We start from the raw sequence: 17,269 nt of genomic DNA, 5'->3' as shown, positions 1-17,269 counted from the left end.
GGGATCCTCTTCGGACAGCTTCAATGTGGCAAATTGAAACTTTATACTTTCACGACTGGCTCGATTTCCTTGTTGGGAGTGCTCGTGTTTGCCATTATGATCCTAAGTCACTCACAAAGGTACAATTGTGAGCAACAAACGGGGCACAAAGGCGGACTCTGCACCAACCACCTGCTCTGTCTCATAAAACGTGATGTGCACATTACACATCTCAGAATTTCTTTCACCAATCTCAACAGAACAATTCTCATTTTTTTCTGTAATGATTCCTGTTACGTGTGCAGGTGCAATTGTGTTCCTGTACTGTAAGGGGTGTTTTACAGCTTGCTTTTACCAGCTATTAACATGCTATTTCCTGCGTGGAATTTTTATGAATTGCTTACCAGAAGTGTTTGCAGACAGTCCTTTCCCCCACTGTCTTTTAGTACAGCTGATTCGCCACTTTTTGACTTCCTGCAAAGCCTCTTTTAACCAGTCTCGCCACTCAGCTAAACATCAGTGAGCAATGCAGAGAAAATCAGCTCTTTAGGTTATTCTCTCCCAAGATCAACATCATGGAGCAGCGCATCATTTTGCTGTGGTTACATATTGGCAAAAAATACCAGTACTTTGTGAAGACGGGAGTTATAAAATAGTTTGAAATGAAGAATCTTGGAGAAGCACAATTTCATTGCTCTCCCGTGTTTCTGCCTGCTTCACTAGATTCAGACAGTAAGGGCTTGTTCTCTGTGTAATGTAATCAAATGACTGCAGAGAGGAGCGTAAAATGAAAAGAGACACAAACTTTTTGCAGACAGATGCAAAATGACCACAGAAATACAAACCAGTTCCCCAAAGCCATAACAGGACCTCATGGAGATGCAAAGACCACAAAGACACACAAACAACTGCAAGAAAACACACAGTTTCTCACTGCCAAGAACTAGGACCTTTAGTCCATTCAAAAGTTGTTTTTGGACTCCTTTCTGGGCATTTTTCTCCCTGTGGTTCATTCCAAACATCTCATTTCAAGATTAGGAGTGCTGATTTTTATGGAAATACACAGCAGCGACCTCACATGCAGGGTCACCAATAACTAGTTGACAGTGTGCAAAAGAAAATGAATGATTGAACCTGTCGATCCCGATTATACACAAGGAGATGGACAGTTTTGTCCTCACAGCCCTTTGCATTCCCTGCATAATAATAGCCTGTTGTCAAGGAGGGAGGAAGGAAGAAAGGAGGGAGAGGGGAGGAAACTGCGCTGAAAGAAAAGCAACTGCTGATCCAAGTGTGAGGTTAAATGCTCTGGAAGCGCAAAGAGGGAGGGAGCAGTGTCTTATTCTGAGAGGTGTGGGTTTAGTGTTGGATCTCTTCTTTCTCTCTTTTTTTTTTTTTTTTTTTTTTTTTTTGTCAATAATTGACGAAAAAAACCCGCACTTGGATCAATATTACCAAATCAGTTTTTCAGGGGCGTTATCTCTGGCTCTAAAGTCTATTTTTTTTTTTTCTAAGTCATGCCACGTTTGAGATTACGCCTGTGATGGGCTGAGCCATCATCCTCCTCTCGCTCACACTCTGCTGCCGCTCAGACTGTGCCGCTCAGACACAGAGGCTGGTCGAAAAGTTACCAAAGTTGCCTTGCCTTTTATTTGTTTATGTATTTGACATTGTCATCGCGAACACCTCATTCTGCTGTTCACCGGGCCCGCCGCAGCATGCTGGACTGACGGCTTGGAGGAATGGCATCGGCTGTGTTTGAAGGGACGTCCCTGGTCAACATGTTCGTCCGGGACTGCTGGGTTAACGGGATCCGGAGACTTATTATCAGTCAGAGCGGAGAGGAAGAGGAGTTTTTCGAGATCAGGACCGAGTGGTCTGACAGGAACATTTTATACTTGCATCGCAGTTACTCTGATCTCGGGCGGCTGTTTAGGAGACTGGTGGAGTCTTTTCCGGAGGACAGACGAGATCTGTCCAAATCTCCACTGATAGAAGGTTGGTGTGACAGCGGATAACATGTGACAGTTACTAATCTACAAGGCAGGAAGCGATGATCGAGCAGTATCAGAAATAACTCATTTCTATTATTATATTCCCGTTCAGGAGCGTAGCTATTGCATTTATACTGTAAGTGTAGGAAGTAAGTTGGCCACCCTGTCCTCTTTAGCACTACGAGTTTCAGATTCCAGAAGAGAAATATTTACTCTGAAGTCCCGAAACAAAGAAAACTAATTTTGGCATTTCAAGCAATTAAACTTGCAGATGGCATTTCTATGTAATTAGTGAAATAATTGAAGCTCAGTTTTCTACTATTTACCAGACTTTTGCAGCATTTTTCAGCAATATGAAGCTACCTCGAACTAAATCAGCACTGACCACTTTTTTTTTTTTTTTTTTTTTTTTTTTAACTAATTGAAAAGTTTGTCTTGGAGTTTGCGGTGGACTCCCTAAAGGAAATCCTCCTGCAGATTATATTCCTGTTTACATTTTGCAAGAGATGGTACAGAAGTTGTTGTCTTTGTGCATTGCAGTCAGATCCAGATCTGCAAATGATCCATTGACACCATAGGGCTGATTAAAGTGCTGGTGATTAACAAAGCAGAATACACGAAAAATATTGAGCTTAATCAGCAAAGGCTTGGTTCTAATTTGAAAGGCTTCAGAGCCTTGGAGGTTAATAATTAACATTGTGCTCTTTAGGATGTCACATCAATAGAAGTCTGTGCTGACAGCATGTTTCTAATCTATGTCAATATTTAGGACCTAAAAGACTGGACACACTATGTGTAAGATTTGTTGCCATGACTCTGTGGGAGCTGGATTCTCTATGGGGATCCTTAAGTACCAATGCAGACTTTCAGTGTGGAAATCTGTTCTTTACATCTTACATCACAAGCTTGCTGCTGGAGCAAGTCTTTTCTGGTAGCTTAAAACTTGGATCAAAGGCCACGGCAAAAATATTTCTATTGCTTATGCACATTTTTTATTATGAGGGATAAAAGTACACAGTTTTGCAGAAGATGGGTGCTGAAATATAAACTTGTTGAGATATAAACAGTTAGTCCAGATGGTAGCATTTTAGGTTAACATCAGTTATTTGACACACTATTTTGCCATCGCATGTCTCCAGATTTGGTGATTCTTTTAAAGATATGAAAGTGAAGGTTTTTCCTTCAAAAGCAAGCGGGGTATTCAAGTTAAAGCTTGGCTTTACTGTGTCTGAGCATCCAACCAAAGCATACTGTTTACGTTGTCTTTGACCATGTTGCAATATTTGCCTTTCACAGTCACTTTGAACCACCTGTGTCTGGCTTAATCCAGGGGTCTTTTTAGTGGTTTTCCCGCACTCTTTTCCACTTTCTATTTTTATTTATTTATTTTTAAATGGAAGTGCGGGAGAGCCATCCAGCCACAAACTACTGCAGAAATAACTTGTTTGGTTTGTTTTTTGTTTTTTTAAATTACTTCACTTAATTTTGAGTAAATATAACTAAAACGTTTGTCCAAAACTGAATGTGAAAGATTTTGTGCTACTGATATCAGGTAATTTAAACAGTAAAATATAAGGCAGTGCTTTGCAGACGGCAGTCTTTTGGTATACTATGTGTGAACCTCCAGCATTCAGGATTTGGATACCCCACAACTGTCACAAATTTGGCAAAACTCCCAGCCTCTCCTGTGTGAGAGAGGACCCCCCCCTCGGCACTTTGCTTTCGTGTCTACTTGCTGAGCTTATACCAGTGTTTTGGAGACATCCCTTTAGCTGGGACTGGAAAGGCTGGCTTCCTGCTCAGGCACTAAAATAGCTGACAGAGTTGTTGACAGCTAGCTGCTTCGCCTCAGCCAGTGCAGTGTGGAATGCATTTTGGGACGAGACATTTTTGATCTCATGACTCACTTTTCACTTCTTTATTCCGTCTGTCACTCTCATGCTGATTATAGCTCAATGATAAATGAAGCTGAAGGAGACATCAAGACCATTTTAGTGTTTGAAACTGGTTTGAGCATTTCATTGACGGATTGTGAGCCACAGGGTTAAAAGAAATTGAGGAATTCCTGAATTCCTATCCCTTTTTAATATTTCCTTTGCATGCCATCTAATCGCTGCCCTGATTGAAGATCTTGAGGGGAGAAAAAAAACAAAACCATAGGTCTGCCCTTTCTCAGTCCATTTTGCCACAATTTCTGGCTTTGGTCATGTTTTCCTGTTTCTGTGCTGCGTCTAGGCAACAAGGAAGGCGTGCAGAGCTTTTCAGACTTATGTCATGATGAGAAAGAGGGCGACTGCGGAGGAGTGGACTTCCCATATTTAGTACCGCTGGTCTGCCAGGGCCTCATCACACTTACCTTACATGTGACCCCATGAGCATACAGACAGCGAGCGATTGCTCACATTCCATGTGAGCTAGATATGATCAAGGAATGTAGACGCAGACAGCGTTGAAATCACTCTTACAAACTGTCAGCTTCTGTTGCCTACTCAAGCGGTTTCTCTATTTTAGGCTTTTTTTTTTTTTTTAACAGTAATATATGAATGCTAAACAATATAATACAACCTCAATTTTTACTCTGTAGGCAGCGAAGGTGACACTTTGACACTGTGGAGAGGCTATTAAATTGGCAGACTACCTATAATGCACTGTATAATAAAAAAAGGAATATGTGCACATCACTTTCATGCAATTTGACACTTAAAATGGGATGTGCATGCATTGTCTGTTCAAAATTTGCATTAGATGAGAGATGAGAGTGAAGAAAATAGGCAATTTGATCATTAATGTGCTCAGAATGGCTACAGACAGGAGAATTCACCTAACCTAGCACCTTTCAAAGGTACACGATCTGCTCTCATGTCATCTGTAAACGTCGCTATTTAACATAGTTGTTTAATCTAATCAAGAAAACTCAATACAAAACAACATTGCTGCATTTATCAATGATCTCGGAGGGGCAGGTGAGCTTTGGACGTGCAACACTATCAACATCAAGCATAACTCAAGAAACGAAATTCCTCGAAATGCCAAAGTCTTCTTTTAACTTCCAGCTTAACGACAGCTGAATCAAGCTGAGCCATTTCAGCTTTTCACAAAGCAGCTTTGTGAAACCAAACAAATGGCAGCATACACGTAGCGGCTGCAAATAGAGATTTTACAGGAAATATAGTGTGCATGTGTAAAGATTAAAATGGCCTGCAGCAACAACTTGGTGCAACTTCTTGCTAATAAAAGTAACATCTTCTTTCTGACCATGCCTGGGGCTTGATGACAGAAGTATTCGGGAATAATGTGTTGACAAACTGTGGCATGTTAGTGGTTGAATGATTAAGTACTGTGCTGCTGACTGCAGCTTATCAGATCCCTGCAGAAGATAACTGTGAAATGTGGCTCTTACAACATAGGATGACTAGATAATGTGCATGAGGAAGACGTGGGGACGGCTGAGTTCCTGTTGTACACATGCTTCTATTTTTTTGTAATATTACAGAGCTTCTCGTCACCATGGCATTTTATAATAATCTACCTTTATAATGACTACAATTAGTGCTACTGATTACTGATCACATTTTACCAACTAGCAGCCCCAGGTAAATAAACACAGTCACATGTTCTTCTTAAAAATAGAAGTACAGTAATCAAAAGTGAAAGCTACTAAGAGACAACTAAAAAGAGCCAAAATGGCTGGTTGTGAGGTCACTGTAGGGTAAAGTGAAAATGGTTTCACTGTAGAATAATTTGCTCTATACCACCAATGACAGCGTTGTTTAATTATTTATAGTGCATGGACCACTGTAACCAGAAAGTCCAAGCAGAAAAATCAGTTTACAACCATGTAATTCTAGCCAACACAGAAAATTAGACATCCTGGGTTAAACTCATGAGACACATGTCAGTAATCTAGCGAAGCACTCTAATATTGATGTGTTAGAGTGATTTCCAAAGCTATGGCACAAAATCCGCTCCCGAAAAATCCCCAAACTTTCTTTAATGAATATTTTTTCTCATCCAAAAGTTTTGCTGTGTGATTTTTAAAATGAACATTAATCAGTATTTGTCATCTACAATAACATGCTTACACGACATTGGGCCTTATGACTGATTAACACCGTATGAAGCCAACTGATAGCAGCAGTTGCGTGCTGAAATTTGCACTCTCTAATTAGACACATAATCAAGCTACACACACCAGATTAACAGTGGTTACAACTTGCACAACTGGCAGAAACGCACACACTTCTCTTTGGCACATCACACACGTTTGAGTCTTGGTGTTATACGCAGTCTTCCAGATTATGCAGTGAAAAACGTCCCATCGTTGTCACCCCTACCCACTAGTTCCCACTTTGAAAATATTTATGTGCAAAGACACAGCCAAGATCAGACTGTGAAGAAAAGAACAGCAATTTGTGAGCTTGATCGCTCCAAATCTCTAAGATTAAATGCTTATGATTTATTCCTCATAATTCATTCCTTGATGGACTGCGTGCATGCATGCAATAAAGTGTATTTCTTTTCATTTAATTTATAACATTACTGCACTACATCAGTGGACACAAACTTTGAAATCTGTCCCCGAGGATAACAACTAACAAGACAGGGTGTGGTTTGAAGTCTCCGCAGTGACGTTGTCATCCAGGCTTTGTTTCCGTTTAAGATGTTAACTGCTGACTGCTGACTCACACTTGAAACCTCCCGAGGTTTTGAATTAATATGAACAACTGTAACACAACCTAATGAACTTTATGGACACATTTCCAACATTGTGAAGCTTGTCTTGTTTAATCCAAGAGGTTATTTTCTGACTTCAGCTACATATTTTAAACAATTTTTACTTGCTCTCCATAGAGCTGCTTTTATTTACTGACACTACTCCCTGATTTTTCTGGTCGAGTGGACCAATCTGTAACACATTTATCTAATTTTTGCATGTTTACAACACTGAATATTGACACAAACCTATCACTAGCTTTAGTAGTAAAACATCTTAAAGTGCCTAAAACATGGGTGTCAAACATAAGGCCCGGGGACCAGAATAAGCCTGTGAAAGACAGCAGTGTTCATTTTGACAGTAAATTTTGATTTATTTTAATCACAGACTTTTGACTAAAATGTGAATTAGTTTTTGTCCTAATTTAGGCATCTAAATTTGTAATATGTCTATTTGTCTACTTTTAACATTGACATTTTGTCACATTTTCATGAGAAACAGGGAGCACGGGAGTTAGCTGAACCCCTGTTCCCACCCTGTTTCCCGGGGCCAGATCAAATTGTGTGTGTCTAACCTAACTGCATAAGGAGTTTACTTCTGATTGAATCACTTCCAAACTTGCCCCGCCTTTCTACACATCTTAATTAGTTCTGGTTGGATCTTGTCTCTCTTGAACATTTTCTTCTTTTTATTTGACAAAAGTGTAGATAAACTTCATCATTGCTTTTTCCTTGTGCGTTAGTACTTATTTAGGTATCGTCTTGTTTTTATCAAGAACAAAAAAGATCGTTGAAGAAAACTATGAAGAAAATTAGTGAACTAAAATGTGAAGAACACATTTTAACTCTACTTAAAAAGAACACCCCTATGGCCATTCATACCATACCAATGTAACTAAGTGAGAAACAATTAAATGGCCGATGTGTCTATTTACAACAGAAATTTCTGTTTTAAAGCTTGTGGGGATAGGTTAATTGGAAAATCCAAATTGTCACTAGGTGTGAATGTGCGAATGAATGTGAGTGTGAATGGTTGTCTGTCCCTGTGTGTTAGCCCTGCGACAGACTGGCGACCTGTCCAGGGTGTACCCTGCCTCTCGCCCTATGACAGCTGGGATAGGCTCCAGCACCCCCCGCGACCCTGAAAAAAAGGATAAGCGGAAGCGAATGGATGGAAATTTCTGTTTTAGTTTAAAATAACTTTCTGTGAATGAACAAAAACTTTCTGTTTTATAATCACAAGTCAGGCTGGGCAATGCACTACCAGAATTTTTCTGTATTATTGCACATTTATTTCTTACAATTTGAGTCCAAAGATGCTGACAGATTTTGTTTGCATTTCTTTATCGCGAAGAAAAATTGAGACGTAGGATTGAAATTGTACTTCACTTCCTTATATTGAGATATTTCAGAGAATAAATGTGTAATTAAGCTTCTTTACACTAACAGAAACAGGAGTTTCATTACTTAGGATCAAAGTGGGCTGTACGATATAAAATGAGTTTGACATCCTTCGCCTAAAACTCGTATCTGTTCTTGCACCGCGCTCTGGCAAACGGATATCGAAAGGACTTTGCAAGTTAAACAGGAGGAGGGCACAACACAAGCTTCAGATTGGGCACCTAGTCATGATTCAACTGCCACATCACTCTTCACATCCCCCAGGATGTGATGTCATCACTGTGGGTCATTATAAATGGATGAGCCTGTGAGTGTGCATAGAGGTCGTCTTACTCAGTGCTTCCATGTAACCACTGTGTGACTACATTTCATCTGTCCCAGTCAGTTCAGACAGAGCCACATCCCTGTGGCTGCAGTCTTCATCATTATTCTCCTCACCACATCCCTTTGTCAGCAGGCTGGCTGTAAATGATGCTCTGCTGACTTGCTCACTCATATCGGCGGTAGCCTTCTATTACCAAATGTGCTGATTTTACGCTCCCACTGCCTCTTAAATTGCATTCCTAGTTTTATGCAGGATTAGCGTGCTATCACAGACATTGTTCTACAGCCACTCCACCACCTATTATTACTTTCCTCTGTTATTACTGCTGTTATACAAATGCCAGCAATTGCGGTGGCAGTTTTACAGTGTTAGTGTGCACCCTGCTCTTGCTCTAAGGACAATGGTATGTGGTCTGTTTTTCTCTCCTCCTACGAGAGGTAAATATCATGGGGCATTGTGAGGAAAAAGGTTACCGAAATAAAAAGGACTCTTGCATTTGAGCCAGTCTTTTTCAAGAGTTGGGATGAATTAAAATCTGTCTGGCATTTGTGTCTTGACCTACAGAAAGCTAACACAGTGATGGCTGTAAAGGTCGTAGAGCTTGCCCTCTTTCATTTTCTAGGTGCAGAAATAGTTACACTTGGCCTTTTCATGGAGGGAAAGTTTCTTTGTACATCCGTCTCTATGTACAAATGATAAGGGCTCACCAAAAACATCTATACTAAAGGCACTGCTGCGTCAAATTTCACTGTGTCTTAGAGTTGTTGCGATACACTTTTTACAACATTAAAAAGACTGACAGGTGAAGTGAGTAACATTGAATAGGTCATAATAATGCAATGCTTTAAAGGAAAATGTTTGACCCCAAAGGAAGCTCAAAGGCTAAAAGCAAGACTATTTATCATCCAGGGCTCTTGAACTGTCATGGTTCTGCGTCATTTTGACCCAGTATTTTCAGTTTCTTGTATTTTGGTGTTTTTTCTGTATTATGGTTTGTTTTCTGATTCTTTAGTTGTCCTGTTTTGAATATTATAATCCTAAGTTTCAGTGTTATTCTGGTTAAGGGTTTGTTCTTAGGTTTAGTTCAGTGTCTAGTCTGTGCCTGTCATGTTTCCTGTTTTACTTTGAAGGTCCGTGTCTCATGTTAGTGTGTCCTGTGTAATTTTCCCCTGTGTTGTCATTATGTTTCATTCGAGTCAGCTGTGTCCTCATGTGTCTCCACTTCTCCTGATCACCTCATGTGTGTATTTAAGTCTTCAGTCTTCCTGTGTTCAGCGTCGTGTTGTCTGTGTTTCTTACCCCATGTCTGATCATAGTTTATTGTCGCAGTTTAAGTTGTAGTTCTAGGTCTTATTTGACTCGGTATTTTCTCAGTTAACTCTGTATGTTATCACCTGCAACTAGCAAAATAAAGGTTATTTTTGGGCTTTAAAGTTTCATCCCCTCGCCTCTGTCTGCTCCTGGGTCCTCAACGCTAACCCACACATGGTCTGCCTCGGCGGCCTGTGACATGAACGGATGTAAAACACTTCATGGAGATCCAGTGGATGGTTTTAAATCGAAGGAATCAAGTTAATAGAGCTTTATTTCACTGACAGGAATTCAAATCAGCAGCCAAATCCAGCGTACCGCAATCATTTAGAGTTCTTTTTGTTTCTTTCAGGGCTGGTGAAAATCAAAGAAGCGACCGACATCGAGGAGAAGTTAAACGAAGTGGAAAGGCTACTGAAGAATGCAATCAACATGCCATGCAAGGTTGGTATTTCATCTGATGGCATGTCATATAGACTTATAAAAGCTTCTTACATGAGCACATCAGCTCTGTACTCAAAAACCTCTTTCTTTAGTATTCCAGATCAGAGGTGATGCTGACTTTCTTTGAGCGGTCGCCCCTGGATCAGGTGCTAAGAAACGACAAAGTCCACAGAATCCAGCCATGCTTTGACAGTCCAATCAAGATATCAGGTTCATATACTTATTTAATGTGAATATAACTACATTTCAGTTATTTTTCATGATTTCTTTAAGGATGATGTAATATTCCTCTCTGCATTTTCCAGAAATCATGCGGTCCAATGGATTTTGTCTGGCCAACACAGAAACCATCGTGTTCGATCACAGTATCCCCGAAGAAAAAGAGAGACCTTCATCGACCGACTCTGTAGAACATACGTGAGTATAAGGATCGCTCAGTCATTAATTATATCTGCCTTTGCATATGTTACTGAGCAAGAAAGCTATGTTTAAAATCACATTAAGGGCCAGAGTGAGTTTAACACAGTTGTAGGTTTGAAGGCCACTTCAGAGTAAGAAACTACCTACTTGCCTTCTCACAAATGTGAGGATTTCCATGCTTGCCTTTGAGTGTATACAATAAATGCTTTGGTGAGTAAAGAGGTCCTAGAATGTGAACCTACCCCAGGACCCTCCACCCGCTTCACATAGCACAGGAAGTGTGTCTGTGCAGCTCTTCCTTCCCTGGGTGTGTGTAGAAAGCAAAAGAGGAACACATTCCTCTCGGTACTTCACAGAAACACAAAAACAATGTAAATCACCCATAAATGGCAGCACAGTTCTAAGGTTTTGTCAGTGTTTTGATGTTGACACTTTGATTCCTGGGGTAAACTACACAGGCCTGGGTTAACCCAGTATGTCTTTCATTTTATTGCCAGGTATGAAGATGGAACAGAGTTTTTGCCATTGGAAACAGATGTGTGTGATGAAGAAACAGAAGCATATGTCACCAACCTCTCCTACTACCATCTGGTCCCATTTGAAACAGACATCCTGGAATGAGCATTGATCTACCAGATGCTTGTCGATGATGGCTTGTCACGCTGTAATATGTAATCCTCAGTGGAACTCAACTATGCAATGCTGCACACCACGTAGCTGCTGCTTATTCCAGCGACTTTAAGAACTTTTTAAATAAGCATTGGTCATTTTGGAGTTGGCTGGGTGTACAGTTTGCACAGTAGTATTAGAGGAGCGCTACAGCAGCACGCCTTTGTTTTCATCCACTTTATGTGACATCACCGATGTGCCTCATCCAGAGCCTTACTTTTTTTTTCCCACTTCAAAAGGCTTTCAGATGATGTACCTGAGGCAGCCACACAGTATAGACCCTCAGTGACACTTTTAACGTGCTGTTTGGCAACTTAAAAGAACTAAAATCTGTAGGTTGGGGTGTGATTGTAGTGGCGACTACGCAACAGTGGAAATTAAGAAGCAAAAGTAATTTATGGAAACATTCATGATTTTCTCTCATGGACCTAAGAGATGGATCTTTAAGGTTTATCATGTTCTCTGATTCCTGAAGTGATGCCACTTAGGAAAAAAGACAAAAACAAAAAACAGTTAAGGAGATTTTTATAGGATTTTTTTGTTGTTGTTGTGTGGTGCAGTTTCCACCTGCATTAAGTTTTTTGTAAAAGCTTAAAACTCACAGGAAAACTCTGATTTTGTTGCTGTGTCATGCAGCAGGATCTTTGGTATGACAGTACACTGAAAGCTGAATGAAACTAGAAAACATGGGCTCTGATGATAGACACTTGTGGAATTTAGCTAGTCTTGGAGATGTTACCTGTGACAAATTGTTGCAATTGCTAAATTAAAGGCACTGAAGTGTGCGCAGTGCTTTTTGAGTCCTATTTGACCAGTCAAAGCAAACACCAGTCCACAAACTGGGGGGCAAGGTTTTCAATTTTGCATCTGTCCCAGGACTGAACCACAGAGGTTTTGATTATGATGGTGAATTGAGCAAGAATTGTTATCTTATCCTCCAGCAGCATAAACATCAGCAGGAGATTCCTTTTCATGCTTCAGTTGGGCCTTGGACTGCTGTCAGTTAAAATAATATAAAGAAAATACAAAGTTTGGTTGTTATGTTGTTGCTTTGTGTTCAGATAAATGCTGCCGAGTTTGATGTTGATGAGATGTTTTTTGTATTAGTTTTGTCTGAATTATGAATTGTGATGTTAGACATGTAGCTTCATAAAAATGCTCATATTTTTTTTGCCCATAAAGGAATAATTTGGTGTCAAGAGTGAGTGTAGCCTGTGGAAAACAGAATCATGTCTCTGCTGTTGTTTTCTGATGAGTGATAAAATGGGGCAAAGAAAGCTTTGTTTAAAGGCTCCATTGAGGTCATTTTTGTAAGATGACATGAGTGGGTTCAGTCAGACAGCTGAGTGTGGGAGTCTACAGAACAAGTCCTCTCTTTATGTAAAGAAGACAAACAACTTTGCTGTACTACAAGTTTCTATAGGAAAAGTTGTGAAGAAAGGCAAACAATTGGTTAAAATTCACGCCTTTGTATGTTTGTACTATAAGGAGGGCACTTTTACTTCTGAAACTGAGAACTCAGTGGTGCATTGCAGTGGCTTTGAATGTGACCCAAATGCTAAAAATGTATATTTGTGTTGTGTTAGCTGTCTTTGCTTCAGCGGTTTTGTCACTGCAGGAGTCACCGTGGCCTTACAATGTAACTTAACAGCTTGTGTCCAGGTTCCTGCCCTTCCAAATACAAAGGCATTCAGCCCTCCACAAACTTGGCACATGAGCCGTCAGCATGGCGATCCTCCACATGAATCTGTTTAGTAACACAGTCATGATCACTATTCACCCCGTGAGAAAGTACAGCTCTTTCACAGGATACAAAAGTATTTCATGCTTTCTCTTCTTGTTTTTTGAACAAGAATGACGTGCTGATTTTGTATATAAGCATTTCTGTCTAAGGTGCGAAAAAAAACTGGAATTTCCCACTAAAATTTCTGGACCAAGATTTTGTTCTACATGAAATTGTCTGATATTGATGAACGAGCATAGGCGTTCATATTTAATAATGAAAACTCCAGCAAGACCTCTGCCTTCTTTACGACTCTTTTGCAAGCTTATGGCATTCAGTTTATTTTGAATATGAAGTTCTGAAATGGTACTCAACGCATTCAATGCAATGAGGAAAAACACAACGCTGGTACTCCAGTGCCAGTGAAACTCTGAAACAAAGCTACATGCCTGGTGTGCCAGCCAGAGGTTTGAAGAGAGACAAGTGAAGACAATAGGAAAATAAAGTTACACAAAATATTCTTATTTATTTTGTAAATTTCAGCCACATTCTGTGAAGCCAACCATTCTATGCCTTGTAATGTATTGTATATTTACTTGTGTGCGTCATACGTGAGATGAACCTTTGGTTTGTAAATATGAATCTTAATTATAAACTTCTAAGATGAAGTTTATGTGCAACATGTTTGATAACCTTAAAGATATTCAGTATTGGTTACAAATTATTATTCAAAAAACCTTCTCAAAACAAATAAACGTTTTCAATAAAACAAATGGTCCTGTGATGTCTTTTGTGCACAAAGTGATTGGACCTTAGGGTCATAGAACGGCAGATGTAGACTGTGGGTAACTTGAGAAGCAAGGTGGCTACAATCATTAGTGTTGGATATGAGATTCAGAGGCATTCAGTGATAAGTGCACAATACTCATCCACAAACTCAAAGAAGTGGAGAATATTTGGTTGGGAAATCATGATTTGTAAATATGAATATCAGAAGCAAATATTCCAAGTTGCTGGAGCCTTATTGGAAGCAGTGCACAAATTTGGACGGCAATCACTGGCAAATTCTCTTATTCTGGTAGTATTTTAATGTTTATGTATTTAAGATGCTACTAAAAAGAAAGTGAAGACAGAGATGTATGGTAATATTGATGATATTTATTGTATATGATCACTTTATTCTATGGAAGTACACAGGCATTGAGGTGCTTGGCCCGCTGCCCGTTATCTTAGAGCGACACCTGATGGTGGGTACAGGTAGTCATCATCAGTGTCGCTTCTTCAAAATTCAGTACAGTTAAAAGGTTGCTGATTTTAAAAAAAGGGGGAAAACTGTAAAATAAGAAACAGCAACAAGATGAAGTAAATAATTACAGCAACCAGGCCCCCCGTAACAAACAAACAGAAAGATCAACATCAATACCTTGTGTTGTTTTCATTAGATAATCTTTATTCTATTTAACTGTGGAAAAAATGTTCTATCAACGGAATGTAAAAATAAAAAACTAAATTGAACATAACACAATAAATATTCGTTAATTATTTGTTATTAACCACCTGTTTATTAGGACGACCTGCATCACAAACCTTGACTTGCAGTTTCATCAGTATAAATACTTATATTTTTGCATTTGTGTACGTTCATAAAGTGGAAAAAATAGACCGTAAACATGGCGTAAACGTCGATGAAAATCTTCTGTAAAAAATGTAGTAAGTGGTACAGATCAAAAGTGATTTAAATACTATTAAAACAAAATTAAACTACAAAAAAAAGCTAAAGGAGGAACCGTTTTGTTTGGTAACCCCTTCAGGAGGCTGCGCAACCCGGCGCATGCGCGGAGGGAGGTCGATTTAGCGGTTGTTTCCTGCTTGCTGTTTCCACTCGAAGCAATGGCAGAAGTAAAAGCTTCCCTGGCTTGTGGAGGTATGTTCAGCTTTTGTATTTCCTGTATGAATAACAGTGGCCCACACACGCTATCCCAGCATCAGTTTAAAGGCCCCTAGCAGCTGCCGTTGGTGAAAATGCGGCTCAAACTGAAGCACAGTTAGCCGGAGGGGCGACAGCTTTAGCTGGTGATGCTTCAGTCATGAGGTTTAATGCTGGGGAGGAAAAGAAACCTTAAAGCTGTAAAGCTTCACATTGAGATAAACACCTTGTCTGATTTCAGTGTTTTCTTTTACCGTCACAGTTATAGCGGCTTTCCTGAGTTCAGCGGTGCTTGCATTTGTTGAAGACCTAGATGACACGTAAGTGATGCACTACTATGTGCTTTTCCCCCTTCACTGATTCACCAATTCAGCTTCCTGCTACGGCAACTTCCGAGTTTAGAAATCATGCTCCGTGTGGATGCAAAGTGGCTCACTGCTCCTACTTCCTGTACTTTAGCAATGCTCTAAACCCTGTATGGTAAAAAGTGCCCACATTGCAGTGGTTGCATTAGCAGAAAAAAAATACATGGTGGTGATGCTGATTTCCTCTCTTTCTAGTTGCACAGTGCTTTATTTTTTTTAATTGGATGCCTGTGGTGAAAAGTCTCTGTAGATTATCTCTCTTGTGTGTAATAAGCCTGTCTTTGTATTGGAACATTTTTCATGATTTTGCCAATGACAATTTAAACATTAGCTCATCAATGGGCAGAGAGTAGTCTGCACGCCACAGGCTTTAATTGATTTTTTTCAGGCCCCCAGATGTCAGCAGTTTAAATGTGAGAATATGATTCTTACGTTAAATATGAGTTTGGATTGCTGTGGGGAGATTTACCCATATGGTATACTCACAGTCTTTTGTGGTATTTCATTTGATTTTATTATTCATTAATTTTAATGTGATTTATTTGATTGTCAGAACTTGTCATTTCTGTCTAGTCTCAGCTGAATGGTTACAACTATGTTTTTTCTCTATTCCATAGATTTAAAGACACCAGAGTGAATGACGTCTGGCTGGTTGATGTGAGTTTGACATTATGGACCCACACAAACACACACTCTAATCTGGGTCCATTGAGCTATGGTTTACTTCATATCCAGCACGCCACTGTCTGAATCATCCCTTGCGGAAACAATGGGAGTCTGGGTGGGATGTCATAAGGGAGGGGGTCGTGCAAACAGTCCCCTGTGATTAGTGAATGAGAAGTCATGCATGCACGGCAAAGCCGGGGGGCTCTGAGAGCTTTAAAGCAGGGTTTGTGTCGACACCCAAAGTAGCAAAAGTTGCTTTTGCTGCGCGTTATGGGCTCCATGGTGAATTGTGACATTAGTTTTATTTTTGTGTTGTTTTCTTATACTGATGAAATTGTTATATGTTGTGTAATTTGTGGAAACTAAGCTCCTAAAAAGAAATTCAAACAAACCAGACAATCACTGGAGCAAAAGGCTTTTACGTAAAATTAGTCAACAAGTTCTGCTTAACACTGAATCTTTGTCTTTTATTGCCATAATAACTGTTTTGTAATCCTTTTGGCTTTCAGTGGAGAAAGACCACTGTAACTGTTACCCATGGTCACATGTTAGGTTAGCCATTAAATCAACAATAAAGCACCAATGTGTAAAATTAGTACAGGAAAAATATGGTGTAACCGAAAAAGCCATAAAAATAACTTGCACAAGAGAGCAGATACAAACCAGTGTTTTAAGTATACAAAGAATCGTAACCAGTTACATAAGACATGTAATAGTCACACATATAATATAATAGACTTGTAATAACATTTCAATAAAAATGATGATTAAAAAACAGACAAAAACCAAACACTAAACGAGACCAGATAAAACAAACCTTTAATACACTACTTTTTGTTATTCATAAATTCAGACATACTTAACGTCCACTGATAAAGACAAACACGGTGTGTCATACCGGCTTCATAACTGCCTAACTTGTAAAATGCAATGGTACCTTAAATGGCCCTCTGGTTAAAGTGATGATTAAGAGCATGGGGAATCATACTTTCTCATGCTACTATCTCACCTCTGTGTGAAGATCTTTTTGTGGTGGTGGAATAAGACGTGACGTGCAACCTTTAGCGGGTTGTTTTGTTCTAATGAGCATGTCGTCATTTTGTGCATGCCTGTCTGTTAAACCCTACGTTTAGTGCTGCCGGCGTGCTCTGGAATGATGGTCTGGCACTTTTTCCTCCAAGGGAGGAAATGGAACACAGTCTGACTTAAAGTCAGTCATTGCTGAAGTGTATTTCATGCAAAAGATGCAAAAAGGCAAATTAAATGGTCAAAAGCTAACATGACCTAACACTGACAACATAGATGTCACAGTTTTCTCCTTCATTCACATGA

At 39.6% G+C, this 17,269-nt stretch overlaps 2 protein-coding genes across 2 annotated transcripts in view; both read left to right on the top strand.

Moving 5' to 3' along the window:
* The first annotated feature begins 1,299 nt into the window (after positions 1 to 1,299).
* On the top strand, positions 1,300 to 13,725 carry pxdc1b (PX domain containing 1b). The gene is made up of 5 exons (XM_082545497.1): positions 1,300 to 1,977; positions 10,076 to 10,167; positions 10,260 to 10,377; positions 10,473 to 10,584; positions 11,085 to 13,725. Exons 1-5 carry the CDS (start codon positions 1,722 to 1,724, stop codon positions 11,206 to 11,208), a joined length of 702 nt encoding a protein of 233 aa, XP_082401623.1. The 5' UTR covers positions 1,300 to 1,721; the 3' UTR covers positions 11,209 to 13,725.
* A 1,068-nt stretch (positions 13,726 to 14,793) lies between these two features.
* Positions 14,794 to 17,269, top strand: part of tmx3b (thioredoxin related transmembrane protein 3b) — a 37,035-nt gene continuing 34,559 nt past the window's right edge. Inside the window, exons 1-3 of the mRNA XM_082546214.1 lie at positions 14,794 to 14,903; positions 15,169 to 15,226; positions 15,889 to 15,928. Coding sequence (XP_082402340.1) covers positions 14,870 to 14,903; positions 15,169 to 15,226; positions 15,889 to 15,928 — 132 coding nt within the window. The 5' untranslated portion in view covers positions 14,794 to 14,869. The remainder of the gene's footprint in view (positions 14,904 to 15,168; positions 15,227 to 15,888; positions 15,929 to 17,269) is intronic.

Source organism: Aulonocara stuartgranti (genome assembly GCF_965226115.1).
Source record: "Aulonocara stuartgranti genome assembly, chromosome: 9".
Classification (NCBI taxonomy): domain Eukaryota; kingdom Metazoa; phylum Chordata; class Actinopteri; order Cichliformes; family Cichlidae; genus Aulonocara; species Aulonocara stuartgranti.
This window is presented reverse-complemented; position numbering and strand designations above follow the sequence as displayed.

What these genes read in the sequence shown, in the direction of transcription:
- pxdc1b (XM_082545497.1), top strand. Translation starts at nt 1,722, where the DNA reads ATGGCATCGGCTGTGTTTGAAGGGACGTCCCTGGTCAACATGTTCGTC. An exon ending in CAAATCTCCACTGATAGAAG is followed by an intron (nt 1,978 to 10,075) that starts GTTGGTGTGACA and finishes TGTTTCTTTCAG; the next exon opens with GGCTGGTGAAAATCAAAGAA. An exon ending in CAGTCCAATCAAGATATCAG is followed by an intron (nt 10,378 to 10,472) that starts GTTCATATACTT and finishes TGCATTTTCCAG; the next exon opens with AAATCATGCGGTCCAATGGA.